Raw genomic sequence first — 14496 nt, 5'->3', positions numbered from 1 at the left:
TCTCTCTTTCTCCATCTCTCTCTTTCTCTTTCTCCATCTTTCTCTTTCTCCATCTCTCTCTTTCTCTTTCTCCATCTCTCTCTTTCTCTTTCTCCATCTCTCTCTTTCTCCATCTCTCTCTTTCTCCATCTTTCTCTTTCTCCATCTCTCTCTTTCTCTTTCTCCATCTCTCTCTTTCTCTTTCTCCATCTCTCTCTTTCTCTATCTCTCTCTTTCTCTTTCTCCATCTCTCTCTTTCTCTATCTCTCTCTTTCTCTTTCTCCATCTCTCTCTTTCTCTTTCTCCATCTCTCTCTTTCTCTTTCTCCATCTCTCTCTTTCTTTCTCTCTCTCTCTTTCTCTCTTTCGCCATCTCTCTCTTTCTCCATCTCTCTCTTTCTCCATCTCTCTCTTTCTCCATCTCTCTCTTTCTCCATCTCTCTCTTTCTCCATCTCTCTCTCTTTCTCCATCTCTCTCTCTTTCACTCTTTCTCCATCTCTCTTTCACTCTTTCTCCATCTCTCTTTCCCCATCTCTCTCTCTCTCTTTCCCCATCTCTCTCTCTCTCTCTTTCCCCATCTCTCTCTCTCTCTCTTTCCCCATCTCTCTCTCTTTCCCCATATCTCTCTATCTCTCTCTTTCCCCATCTCTCTCTCTCTCTCTCTCTCTCTCTCTCTCTCTTTTCTCTCTCTCTCTCAGTGACCTCCATTGTGCGAATAAACAGTGAAGGTCTGAGTCGAGGCACAGATCAGTGTTGTTTTTCCCCAGGACATATCACACATTATCTTGTCATCTCTGCTGTAACTGAGACTGGGAGAGAGAGTGTGTGTCATAATCTGGAGCTTAGCACTCTACTACAACACACACAGGCACACGCACACATATACACACACCATTCTTGGCAAGCTCACCTCTATTAAACCCCATTTACCATAGCCTTATTTATTCTCAGTTAGGCTGTCTGGGTTGCTATTGTTATGGTGAATCAACTACAGACTACCTGCAGAAGGCTTAACAATTTAGAAAGGGTTTTACTGAAGACCGGTGGGTAAACCCAACCCTTTAACCCTAACCTTGGACATACCCTGACCCTAGCTTTAGCTCCATCCCCACCACTAACTCTACCTCCAGCCCTAACCCCAAACCTAACCACAGCCTCAGTTGTTTAGTGTGTGATGTAATCACTCTGCGACAGTAACTCTGCTGGCACTGACCTCCAAACAGCCCAACACTTCCTCCTCCAGGGTACGAGAGATGAAGACGAGATGGAGACCTGAATAGCACTGATAACCTTCTACTTCCATACAACCTTTTCCCTAAACACACACACACCTCACACATACACACTCTCCCCAGTCCCCCGTCCCCCCCTTTTTCCTCTCTCTTTCTCTCTCATGGATGTCAGTAGACCCAATGTGTCTGTACTGTGAATTAATGACTCCAACCTAAGTATATGCAAACCTCCGACTTCAACTGTACATACATACATTTTGACAGGCAGCTTGCCTCCCAAGATCAACAGTTTTTCTGTTTATGATATCAAAGGATTCGCTCCATGTGTAATCTTCAGAGTAACTCAACAAGCTCATATTTCATCTGACACATACTCCTCAGTTTAAAATCATGTATTTTTGCAGTAAATGTTTGTTTATGGCCTGATTCAGTATCTGTCTTGTAAATAGCTCCCCCAGTGACCTTGGCTCTCCTCACCGACAGCCGCAGTATTGACAAACACTACACACATGATGGATGTGTTTTCACACTTATGCTATCTCACACGATTGCATTTCACTCCTCCAACCAATTGGTGTGTAATTTACTTCATTCACACACATGCAAACACACACAAACAAACAGGGACATGTTGTGCCAACAGACGGGGCCAACAGTCATGGTGTCAACCCTTGTCACCTTGGTGTGTATGGGTTTGGTCTTGAAGTCATTGCCAGGGAACTCTGTGTCATGCCCAAACTGTCCAAGCTAGCATATTGCTATGTAATACTGCAGTTTCTAAATACACATTTGAAATGTATTGAAAAATGCCTTTCGGATGAAATAACATGTTAATTACCTCTCCTTCTCCCTCTATATTCTGTGTGTTGGCTTGAGGTATGAACCATCACTAACCAGTCCTTGTCCCTCTCCGTAGGTATGACACCATAACCAACCAGTGGGAGACTGTGTCTCCGCTCCCCAAGCCGGTGCACTCGGCAGCAGCCACGGTGTGCGGGGGGAAGGTGTATGTGTTTGGAGGGGTGAACGAGGCGGGCCGATCGGCGGGAGTACTGCAGTCATACGTTCCTCAGACCAACTCCTGGAGCTTCATAGAGTCACCCATGATCGGTAAGAGTCAAAACTGTAGCAGCCCTTAAAAAAACCCCACATGATTTCACATGTGTGTTTTTGGAACACTTCTCATGTGATCAAATGTTTTCACATGTAGTTTCATGTTATCATATGTCGATTTGCATGTTGCCACACGTTATCACATTAACTTCACGTGAGATCACATGAAAACGTGATTTTGAATCACGTGAAATTAGGGTGTTTTTTTCCCAAAAGGGAGTACTCTAGCTTCTGCTCTATAATGAACTGAACTGAACAGTGAGGGAATGGCAGAGATATCAGAAATGTAAAGAGGGTTGAGAGCACAGTTCAAACTACCTCACCGTCCCCTTCCATTTACACACACACACACACACACACACACACACACACACACACACCACCTTATCTAATCCCACAGTACCCCCGGGCCTAGGCATGCAGCAGAAATATATCCGAGGGAGGGAGAAAGAGAGGGGGAGAGGGACGGGGATAGATCGGAGAAGGGGGGTGATGTAACTGACAGGGGATAGAGGGGTGTATCTGTTAATGACAGGAGCAGAGATTCAGGGCAGAGAGGAGAGGAAGAAGAGGACGGGAGTAGAGAGAGGAGGATAGCAGCCTGAATACCCTGGGTTATAACCAGATTCTCCTTAGTATCTGTTTGCTGTTTGGGCCTCCCTCCCCAGCATGAGCTGCAAATGGCTTTTGCAAACATTTATCAACTGGCTATTTCCTGCTTTTACGCACGCACGCACGCACACACGCACGCGTACACGCACATGCACACGTACACGCGCACACGCACACACACACACACACACACACACACACACACACACACACACACACACACACACACACACACACACACACACACACACACACACACACACACACACACACAGGAACACACACACACACACACAGGAACACACACACAATTAGATTGACAGACAATGCCACACATTCATACCCAAGCTGTTAAGTTATCTCAGGCAGTCACTAATCGTGTGGGTGAGCGTGAGCCTTTACAGTATATTTGATCTTTCAGCTTCCATATCAAATCTAAACATTTCAAGCAGGCAACCTAAGAAAATTAACAACAACGACAAATGGTTTGATGAAGAATGCAAAAACCTAACAAAGAAATTGAGAAACCAGAAAACCTGAGCCTATGCCTTCACAATGGTGAATCACTAAAACCATACAGAAATAAAAGAAAGGACAGCACGTCAGAAATCAGCTCAATATAGTTGAAGAATCTAACTACTTCTGGGATAATTGGAACGCCAATCTTTTTAGCTCTATAAAAAAGAACAAACAGCAAAAACATGGCTTTTTACCAAATTACCGTACGACAGACCACGTATACACCCTGCTCACCCTAATTGAAATGCAAACAAACCAAAACAAAGGAAAAGTCTTCTCATGCTTTGTTGATTTCAAAAAGGCCTTTGACTCAATATGGTATGATGGTTTGCTATATAAATTGATGGAAAGTGGTGTTGGGAGGAAAAACGTACATTATAAAATCCATGTACACAAACAAGTGTGCGGTTAAAATTGGCAAAACAACACAACAATTTATTTCCACAGTGCCATGGGGTGAGACAAGGATGCAGCTTGAGCCCCTTCCTCTTCAACATAGATATCAATGAATTGGCAAGGGCACTAGAACAGTCTGCATCACCCGGCCTCACCCTACTAGAATCTGAAGTCAAATGTCTACTGTTTGCAGATGATCTGGTGCTTCTGTCACCAACCAAGGAGGGCTTACAGCAGCACCGAGATCTTCTGCACAGATTCTGTCAGACCTGGGTCCAGACAGTAAAACAGAAATAATGGTGTTCAAGTGAAGGTCCAGTTGCCAGGAAAACAAATACAAATTCCATCTAGACACTGTTGCTCTAGAGCACACAAAAAATATACATACCTCAGCCTAAGCATCAGCACCACAGGTACCTTCCACAAAGCTGTGAACGTTCTGAGAGACAAGGCAAGAGGGGCCTTCTATGCTATCAAAAGGAAAATCAAATTTAACATCCCAATTAGGATCTGGCTAAATGTACTTGAATCAGTTATAGAACACATTGCCCTTTATGGTTGTAAGTTCTGAGGTCCGCTCACCAACCAGGAATTCCCAAAATGGGACAAACACCAAATTGAGACTGCATGCAGAACTCTGAAAAAAACACACCAAATAATGCCTGCAGAGCAGAATTAGGACGGTACCCACTAATTATCAAAATCCAGAAAAGAGATGTTAAATTGTACAACCACCTAAAAAGAAGCAATTCCCAAACCTTCCATAACAAAGCCATCACCTACAGCGAGAGTCCCCTAAGCAAGGTGGTCCTGGAGCTCTGTTCACAAACAGACCGTACAGACCGTACAGAACCAAATCATGAGAAAGCAAAAAGGTAATTACTTGACACATTGGAAAGAATGAACAAAAGACAAAGTAAACTAAAATGGTATTTGGCCCTAAACAGAGAGTACAAAGTGGCAGAATACCTGATCACTGTGACTGACCCAAAATTAAGGAAAGCTTTGACTATGTACAGACTCAGTGAACATAGCCTTGCTATTGAGAGAGGCCACCGTAGGCAGACCTGGCTCTCAAGAGAGGCCACTGTAGGCAGACCTGGCTCTCAAGAGAGGCCACTGTAGGCAGACCTGGCTCTCAAGAGAGGCCACTGTAGGCAGACCTGGCTCTCAAGAGAGGCCACTGTAGGCAGACCTGGCTCTCAAGAGAGGCCACTGTAGGCAGACCTGGCTCTCAAGAGAGGCCACTGTAGGCAGACCTGGCTCTCAAGAGAGGCCACTGTAGGCAGACCTGGCTCCCACTGCCCAGAAAATGAGGTGGAAACTGAGCTGCACTTCCTAACCTCCTGCCAAATGTTTGACCATATTAGAGGCACATGCAGTGGGGCAAAAAAGTATTTAGTCAGCCACCAATTGTGCAAGTTCTCCCACTTAAAAAGATGAGGCCTGTAATTTTCATCATAGGTACACTTCAACTATGACAGACAAAATGAGAAGAAAAAAATCCAGAAAATCACATTTAATGAATTTATTTGCTAATTATGGTGGAAAATAAGTATTTGGTCAATAACAAAAGTTAATCTCAATACTTTGTTATATACCCTTTGTTGGCAATGACAGAGGTCAAACATTTTCTGTAAGTCTTCACAAGGTTTTCACACACTGTTGCTGGTATTTTGGCCCATTCCTCCATGCAGATCTCCTCTAGAGCAGTGATGTTTTGGGGCTGTTGCTGGGCAACACGGACTTTCAACTCCCTCCAAAGATTTTCTATGGGGTTGAGATCTGGAGACTGGCTAGGCCACTCCAGGACCTTGAAATGCTTCTTACGAAGCCACTCCTTCGTTGCCCGGGCGGTGTGTTTGGGATCATTGTCATGCTGAAAGACCCAGCCACATTTCATCTTCAATGCCCTTGCTTATGGAAGGAGGTTTTCACTCAAAATCTCACGATACATGGCCCCATTCATTCTTTCCTTTACATGGATCAGTCGTCCTGGTCCCGTTGCAGGAAAACAGCCCCAAAGCATGATGCTTCCACCCCCATGCTTCACAGTAGGTATGGTGTTCTTTGGTTGCAACACGACAAGTTGAATTTTACCAAAAAGTTATATTTTGGTTTCATCTGACCATATGACATTCTCCCAATCTTCTTCTGGATCATCCAAATGCTCTCTAGCAAACTTCAGATGGGCCTGGACATGTACTGGCTTAAGCAGGGGGACACGTCTGGCACTGCAGGATTTGAGTCCCTGGCGGCGTAGTGTGTTACTGATGGTAGGCTTTGTTACTTTGGTCTCAGCTCTCTGCAGGTCATTCAATAGGTCCCCCAGTGTGGTTCTGGGATTTTTGCTCACCGTTCTTGTGATCATTTTGACCCCACGGGGTGAGATCTTGCGTGGAGCCCCAGATCGAGGGAGATTATCAGTGGTCTTGTGTATCTTGCATTTCCTAATAATTGCTCCCACAGTTGATTTCTTTAAACCAGACTGCTTACCCATTGCAGATTCAGTCTTCCCATCCTGGTGCAGGTCTACAATTTTGTTTTTGGTGTCCTTTGACAGCTCTTTGGTCTTTGCCATGCAGGAGTTTGGTTAAACAGACCCACAAAGAATTAGAAAAACAAATAAAATGTTGATTAACTCCCATATCTATTAGGTGAAATGCCAACAACAGCAAGATGTGTGACCTGTTGCCACAAGGAAAGGGCAACCAGGGAAGAATAAACACCATTGTAAATACAACACATATTTATGTTTATTTATTTTCCCTTTTGTACTTTAACAACTTGCACATTTCTACGACACTGTATGTAGAAATAATGACCTTTGAAATGTTTCCATTTAAATAAATAAAAATTGAGTGTAATGTTTACTGTTAATTTTTTATTTATTTCATGTATGTTTTCCATGCCAATGAAGCCTTTTGAATGGAATGGAATTGAGAGAGGGGGATGGGAGAGAGGGATGGGGTAGAGAGCGAGGGGAATGGGCAGAGAGCGAGGGGAATGGGCAGAGAGCGAGGGGAATTGGCATAGAGCGATGGGAATGGGCAGAGAGCGAGGGAAATGGGCAGAGAGCGAGGGGAATGGGCAGAGAGCGAGGGAAATGGGCAGAGAGCGAGGGAAATGGGCAGAGAGCGAGGGAAATGGGCAGAGAGCGAGGGAAATGGGCAGAGAGCGAGGGAAATGGGCAAAGAGCGAGGGGAATGGGCAGAGAGCGAGGGAAATGGGCAGAGAGCGAGGGGAATGGGCAGAGAGCGAGGGGAATGGGCAAAGAGCAATGGGAATGGGCAGAGAGAGATGGGAATGGGCAGAGAAAGAGCTGGGGGCGAGAGAGAGAGAGAGCGAGCTGGGGGAGAGAGAGCGAGAGCTGGGAGCGAGATAGAGAGCTGGGGGCGAGAAAGAGGGGGAGAGGGATGGGGAAGCAGAGGGATGAGGGGGAGAGGGGTACGGGCAGAGAGCGAGGGAGATAGAGATGGGCCAGAGAAAGGGATGGGGAGAAGGAGAGCGAGGGGAATGGGCGGAGAGCGAGGGGAATGGGCGGAGAGCGAGGGGAATGGGCGGAGAGCGAGGGGAATGGGCGGAGCGGAATGGGCAGAGAGCGAGGGGAATGGGCGGAGAGCGATGGGAATGGGCAGAGAGCGAGGGGAATGGGCGGAGAGCGATGGGAATGGGCAGAGAGCGATGGGAATGGGCAGAGAGCGATGGGAATGGGCAGAGAGCGATGGGAATGGGCAGAGAGCGATGGGAATGGGCAGAGAGCGATGGGAATGGGCAGAGAGCGATGGGAATGGGCAGAGAGCGATGGGAATGGGCAGAGAGCGATGGGAATGGGCAGAGAAAGAGCTGGGGGTGAGAGAGAGAGAGAGCGAGCTGGGGGTGAGAGAGAGAGAGAGCGAGCTGGGGGTGAGAGAGAGAGAGAGAGCGAGCTGGGGGTGAGAGAGAGAGAGAGCGAGCTGGGGGTGAGAGAGAGAGAGAGCGAGCTGGGGGTGAGAGAGAGAGAGAGCGAGCTGGGGGTGAGAGAGAGAGAGAGCGAGCTGGGGGTGAGAGAGAGAGAGAGCGAGCTGGGGGTGAGAGAGAGAGAGCGAGCTGGGGGTGAGAGAGAGAGCTGGGAGCGAGATAGAGAGCTGGGGGCGAGAAAGAGGGGGAGAGGGATGGGGAAGCAGAGGGATGGGGAAGCAGAGGGATGAGGGGGAGAGGGGTACGGGCAGAGAGCGAGGGAGATAGAGATGGGCCAGAGAAAGGGATGGGGAGAAGGAGAGCTTAGGAATGGAGGGGAAATGGGCAGAGAGAGAGGGAATGGGCGATGGGAATGGGGAGAGCGAGGGGAATGGGCGGAGAGCGATGGGAATGGGCAGAGAGCGAGGGGAATGGGCGATGGGAATGGGCAGAGAGCGATGGGAATGGGATGGGAATGGGCAGAGAGCGATGGGAATGGGCAGGGCAGATGGGAAAGAGCTGGAATGGGCAGAGAGCGATGGGAATGGGAGAGAGAGCGAAGGGAATGGGCAGAGAGCGATGGGAATGAGAGAGAGAGCTGGGGGTGAGAGAGAGAGAGACCAAGCTGGGGGTGAGAGAGAGAGACCAAGCTGGGGGTGAGAGAGAGAGAGCGAGCTGGGGGGAGAGAGAGAGCGAGCTGGGGGTGAGAGAGAGAGCGAGCTGGGGGTGAGAGAGAGAGAGCTGGGAGAGATAGAGAGAGCGAGAAAGAGGGGGAGAGGGATGGGAAGCAGAGGGATGAGGGGGAGAGGGGACGGGCAGAGAGCTGGGGAGATAGAGATGGGCCAGAGAAAGGGATGGGGAGAAGGGAGCGAGGGGAAGAAGCAGATGGGCAGGATGATGGGAATGGGCAGAGAGCGATGGGAATGGGCAGAGAAAGAGCTGGGGGCGAGAGAGAGAGAGCTGGGGGTGAGAGAGAGGGAGAGCTGGGGGTGAGAGAGAGAGCAAGCTGGGGGTGGGCGAGCAGAGAGAGAGGGATGGGGGGAGAGAGAGAGAGCTGGGGGAGGGGAGAGCTGGGAGCGAGATAGAGAGCTGGGGGTGAGAAAGAGGGGGAGGGATGAGAAGCGGGCAGAGAGAGGGAGATAGAGATGGGCCGAGCGGGGAATGGGCGGAGAGCGAGGGGCGGAGAGCGGGGAATGGGCGGAGAGCGAGGGGAATGGGGGAATGGGAATGGGCAGAGAGCGATGGGAATGGGCAGAGAGCGATGGGAATGGGCAGAGAGGAATGATGGGAATGGGCAGAGAGCGATGGGAATGGGCAGAGAGCGATGGGAATGGGCAGAGAGATGGGAATGGGCAAGAGCTGGGAATGGGCAGAGAAAGAGCTGGGGCGAGAGAGAGAGAGAGATGGGGAGAGAGAATGGGCGAGCTGGGGGCGAGAGAGAGAGAGAGAGAGAGCGAGCTGGGGGCGAGAGAGAGAGAGAGAGAGAGAGAGCTGGGGGGGGTGAGAGAGAGCGAGCTGGGGGAGAGAGAGAGGAGCTGAGAGAGAGAGAGCTGGGGGTGAGAGAGAGAGAGAGCGAGCTGGGGGTGAGAGAGAGAGAGAGAGCGAGCTGGGGGTGAGAGAGAGAGCTGGGAGCGAGATAGAGAGCTGGGGGCGAGAAAGAGGGGGAGAGGGATGGGGAAGCAGAGGGATGAGGGGGAGAGGGGTACGGGCAGAGAGAGAGGGAGATAGAGATGGGCCAGAGAAAGGGATGGGGAGAAGGAGAGCGAGGGGGAGAGAGAAGAGGCCGTATTGGACCGAGATTGCTACATCAGAGAATTGATCCAAAACAATTATTGTGCACAATTACATGAGAGAAAGTGACCTTTAGAGTGATTTGGATGCCCTCTGAACAATCATGATTTCCGGGTGATGTGTATTGCAATCTACCTGACAACAAAACCTTAGTTACACCCTACTTCTATTTTCCTCTTGTTACACAATAACAGTGGCCTGACTACCCTTCCACATTGCTCCGGCCAAACGTCACACCCACTATCGTTTCCTCTCTGCGATGAGTCTGGATTTGCTTTCCTCCAGTTCATTGGAGGCTGCTGAGGGGAGGACGGCTCATAATAATGGCTGGAGTGGAGCGAATGTGATCAAACCACGTGTTTGGTGTATTTGTTACCATTCCACCCATTCCGCTCCAGCCATTACCACGAGCCCATCCTCCCCAAGTAAGGTGCCACCAACCTCCTGTGCTGCAATTGCTGTGCAACGCCCCTCATTTTGACGTCAGCACCAACAACTTCTCGGATGGCAGATTCAGACTGAATGTATGTAGCAATCGTCAGAGCAGCTGAATTAAATTCGGGGTGAGGTGTCAGGCAACAATACCGGGGAATAACAGGAAACAACATGGGAATAATTAACCTTAAGAGATCATTCCTGTGATTGGGTCTTTATCTGGTCTCTTGGCTGAGTAGACTGAGGATTCGTTGTCCCATTCCCCTGTAGTCATTCTGAAGGGCCAGGATGTAATCGTAGACTTAAATCACTAAGAGACTAGTGTTTGTTTAAATGTTTACATGTGCTGTAGTGGAACCACTGTCAATGACTGCATGACTTGATCTGTGACTGTACCCCTCTATCCAGTAAACTAACACTAGTTATTTTGTGATGTCTGCTCCTCAGTCCTTTGTAGTCTAATCAGAGTCCAATCTAATCAGCCTTTGTTCGTGTGATGTATGAGATCACTCCGGTAGTGACTAAGATTGAACAGTTTGCATCAATTAATTTCTTCTAAAATGAAGAAGAAATTAAGAGAAAGAGAGAAATAGGGTCTTTTTTTCCACTTTACTTAGCTAGAAAATGCAGCGAGTTAGTTTAGCCTACTGAAACACCCTGCTCAAACAGAGGTGTGTTATGTTAGCTAGCTGGCTATGACTTTCCAACACAACATTGGAACTCTTCCAAGTCTAGGTAAGCTTTTGGTATTACTAATTTATTGCCACCAGGGTCCACCGGTGTAACTGCTTACTGACTACACAAATGATACTGCATGATTGTAGCGGGTTTACTAACCTGCTAGTTCTATTAGCTATGCTGACTATGACGTTACTTTATCTAATATGGTGACAACGATGTAGGCTGTATGTAGCGGTTTGGCTTGGAAAGGTTTTTTCTCCTGGTTACATAACATCTGATGTGTTGTGCAATTGAAGTCCGGAAGAGAATGAATACGACGTGGCTGCTATGAAAGTGAACTCTGTTTACGTGGGATCAGGGGTGTATACATTCCGCCGTTTCTGTTGAAAATCTTAAACGGAAGAAAACAGGGATAATCATACCTGATTTTGTCCAATAGAAACTATAGTTTGCAACTGTTGGACTAATGATTACACCCTATATCAACTAGATGCAAGGCGGTGTTGAATGTCACTGTCTGTCACCTCAAATTTGTATTTCGACCTGTGTGCACCTACTTTGTAAACTTTCATTCATAGGCTGGGTTGTAGCAACCTCATGGGGAAAATTCAAGGGAAAATTCAAGTATCATGTAGTAGCCTAAACCTATTGTTGTTACATTGAACTGGGTGAATGGAATATGAATGACAGTCATCCAATATGCTGTAATAGAAATAAGGCCATGCTCATGTAAATAGATATTGTCCTCCCTCATCTTAAACGGCACTGACCACCACTGCTTTTAATATAGTGCTCAATGAGCTTAATATTCACACATTAGAGGGGCTCATCTGAGGCAGGGAAAAGTGTTTCTGCTGGTAAAGCAGAACAGTAGAACAGCAGTCCCAAGGGAATAGCTTTTGCATTCTGTCTCTGGAGACAGTTAATACAAAACCTTCTGTGACTGACACACACTTGCACACACGCAGACATGGCAGCCACGTTGTGTCACTGATAGTGACAGGCCTAGGGTTCTGAGTTGTCACAGAGAGAGGGGGGGATGGAGTGAAAGAGAGCGGGACGGCTGAACGGCTGTCGTCAGTCACGCCTGGCAAAATGGCATTTTAATTAAACACATCTTGCTTTATAGGCACTGAAGGGTGTGTGTGTGTGTGTGTGTGTGTGTGTGTGTGTGTGGACATGGTGGATGGAGGTGAAAAACAAAACACTACACTGGGATGTGTCTGCATTATTCATGATGTCATAAATTGGCCAGCTGTAATCGTTTAGGAGACGATTGCTCTGTCAGAGTGTAAGGTACATTGATATGTCTTCAACAAGCATGCGTACTTGTGTGCCTTATATAGGTAAGGAGGAAAGGGGGGTCAGAAGCGAGGTAGAGGTCGTTGCAAAAGGTCAAGGCACATTAATACACAACAATTACATTGTTTGAAGCTTTATTCACAGTATAAGGTTTCTGCATGGGAGTTTGATTAAATTCCTACCTTACCCAGGGTGTTTTGTGTATGATTGTTTCCACAGTAAGACTGTAGAAGTCTGCCCCCATTTTCTCCATGCAGTAGCTGATTACATTATATGCAATATCCTTACTCATTCCTCATTTTCAATCCATGCACAGGACTTTATCCTTAAATTTAAAAAAAAATATATATATACAGTTGAAGTCAGAGGTTTACATACACCTTAGCCAAATACATTTAAACTCAGTTTAAGTTAATAAAAATCCCTGTTTTAGGTCAGTTGGGATCACCACTTTATTTTAATAATGTGAAATGCCAGAATAATAGTAGTTATTTATTTTAGCATTTCTTTCATCACATTCCCAGTGGGTCAGAAGTTTACATGCACTCAATTAGTATTTGGCAGCATTGCCTTTAAATTGTTTAACTTGGATCAAATGTTTCAGGTACCCTTCCACAAGCTTCCCACAATAAGTTGGGTGAATTTTGGCCCATTCCTCCTGACAGAGCTGGTGTAACTGAGTCAGGTTTGTAGGCCTCCTTGCTCGCACACGCTTTTTCAGTTCTGCCCACACATTTTCTATAGGATTGAGGTCAGGGCTTTGTGATGGCCACTCCAATACCTTGACTTTGTTGTCCTTAAGCCATTTTGCCACAACTTTGGAGGTATGCTTGGGGTCATTGTCCATTTGGAAGAGCCATTTGCGACCAAGCTTTAACTTCCTGACTGATGTCTTGAGATGTTGCTTCAATATATCCACATAATTTTACTTCCTCATGATGCCATCGTTTTGTGAAGTGCAGCAGTCCGTCCTGCAGCAAAGCACCCCCACAACATGATGGTGCCACCCCCGTGCTTCACGGTTGGGAGGGTGTTCTTCGGCTTGCAAGCCTCCCCCTTTTTCCTCCAAACATAACGATGGTCATTATGGCCAAACAATTCTATTTTTGTTTCATGAAACCAGAGGACATTTCTCCAAGAAGTATGATCTTGGTCCCCATGTGCAGTTGCAAACCGTAGTCTCGCTTTTTTATTGTGGTTTTGGAGCAGTGGCTTCTTCCTTGCTGAGTGGCCTTTCAGGTCATGTCGATATAGGACTTGTTTTACTGTGGATAGAGATACATTTGTACCTGTTTCCTCCAGCATCTTCACAAGGTCCTTTGCTGTTGATTTGCACTTTTCGCACCAAAGTACGTTCATCTCTAGGAGACAGAACGCATCTCCTTCCTGAGCGGTATGACGGCTGCGTGGTCCCATGGTGTTTATACTTGCGTTCGACTGTTTTTACAGATGAACGTGGTACCTTCAGGCATTTGGAAATTGCTTCCAAGGATGAACCAGACTTGTGGAGGTCTACAATTTTTCTAAAGTCTTGGCTGATTTCTTTTGATTTTCCCAGGCCCTGAAATACATCCACAGGTACACCTCCAATTGACTCAAATTATGTCAATTAGCCTATCAGAAGCTTCTAAAGCCATGACATCTTTTCTGGAATTGTCCAAGCTGTTTAAAGGCACAGTCAACTTAGTGTATGTAAACTTCTGACCCACTGGAATTGTGATACAGTGAATTATAAATGACATTATCTGTAAACAATTGTTGGAAAAATTACTTGTGTCATTCAAAAAGTAGATGTCCTAACCGACTTGCCAAAACTATAGTTTGTTAACAAGAAATGTGTGAAGTGGTTGAAAAATGAGTTTTAATGTGTGTATGTAGACTTCTGACTTTGTGTGTGTGTGTGTGTGTGTGTGTGTGTGTGTGTGTGTGTGTGTGTGTGTGTGTGTGTGTGTGTGTGTGTGTGTGTGTGCGTGTGTGTGTGTGTGTGTATACTGTGTACACACACACACACACACAGAGGATTGCCATAGGGTGTAATCCAATAGTAAATTATTAAGACTTAAGACCTTTATATTGGAACCAGGTATAAACACATTTGGAGCACAAACAATAGAACGTCAAGCTGATTCATGAATACTGCTATTTCAATTGTTATCCGTTCACTGTGAAATTCCCATTTCCCAAAACCATAGTATTTTTAATCTCCAGCCTCGAACTCAAGGAAGTGGTAAGAGGAATGTAGATGTGATTTTGCACGCAGCGCTAGACAGAAGGTGACATGGAAAACAAAATGATGCCATTATAGCCGGGGAGATTCTGCAGTGAGGATAATACAATTGAAACAGTAACTTCTATTTGGTTTTTGCCTGGTTTTCATTCTAGCTCATCACCTCTGTGTTTTCAACTTCTATCTATCCCTGGCTGCACTATATGACCAAAAGTATGTGGACGCCTGCTCGTTGAACATCTCATTCCAGGATCATGGGCTTTAATAAGG

The 14496-nt window shown here is 46.7% G+C and overlaps 1 protein-coding gene across 3 annotated transcripts in view; it reads left to right on the top strand.

Moving 5' to 3' along the window:
• LOC118398396 (kelch-like protein 29) overlaps positions 1–14496 on the top strand; it is a 355602-nt gene that overhangs the window by 327879 nt on the left and 13227 nt on the right. For all 3 annotated transcript variants that reach the window (XM_035793685.2, XM_035793683.2, XM_035793684.2), the window contains exon 13: positions 2128–2321. In XM_035793685.2, coding sequence (XP_035649578.1) covers positions 2128–2321 — 194 coding nt within the window. The remainder of the gene's footprint in view (positions 1–2127; positions 2322–14496) is intronic.

This window comes from Oncorhynchus keta, chromosome 19 (assembly GCF_023373465.1).
Source record: "Oncorhynchus keta strain PuntledgeMale-10-30-2019 chromosome 19, Oket_V2, whole genome shotgun sequence".
In the NCBI taxonomy this organism is placed as follows: domain Eukaryota; kingdom Metazoa; phylum Chordata; class Actinopteri; order Salmoniformes; family Salmonidae; genus Oncorhynchus; species Oncorhynchus keta.
Note: the sequence above shows the minus strand (reverse complement) of the source record. Positions and strands in the feature narration are given on the sequence as shown.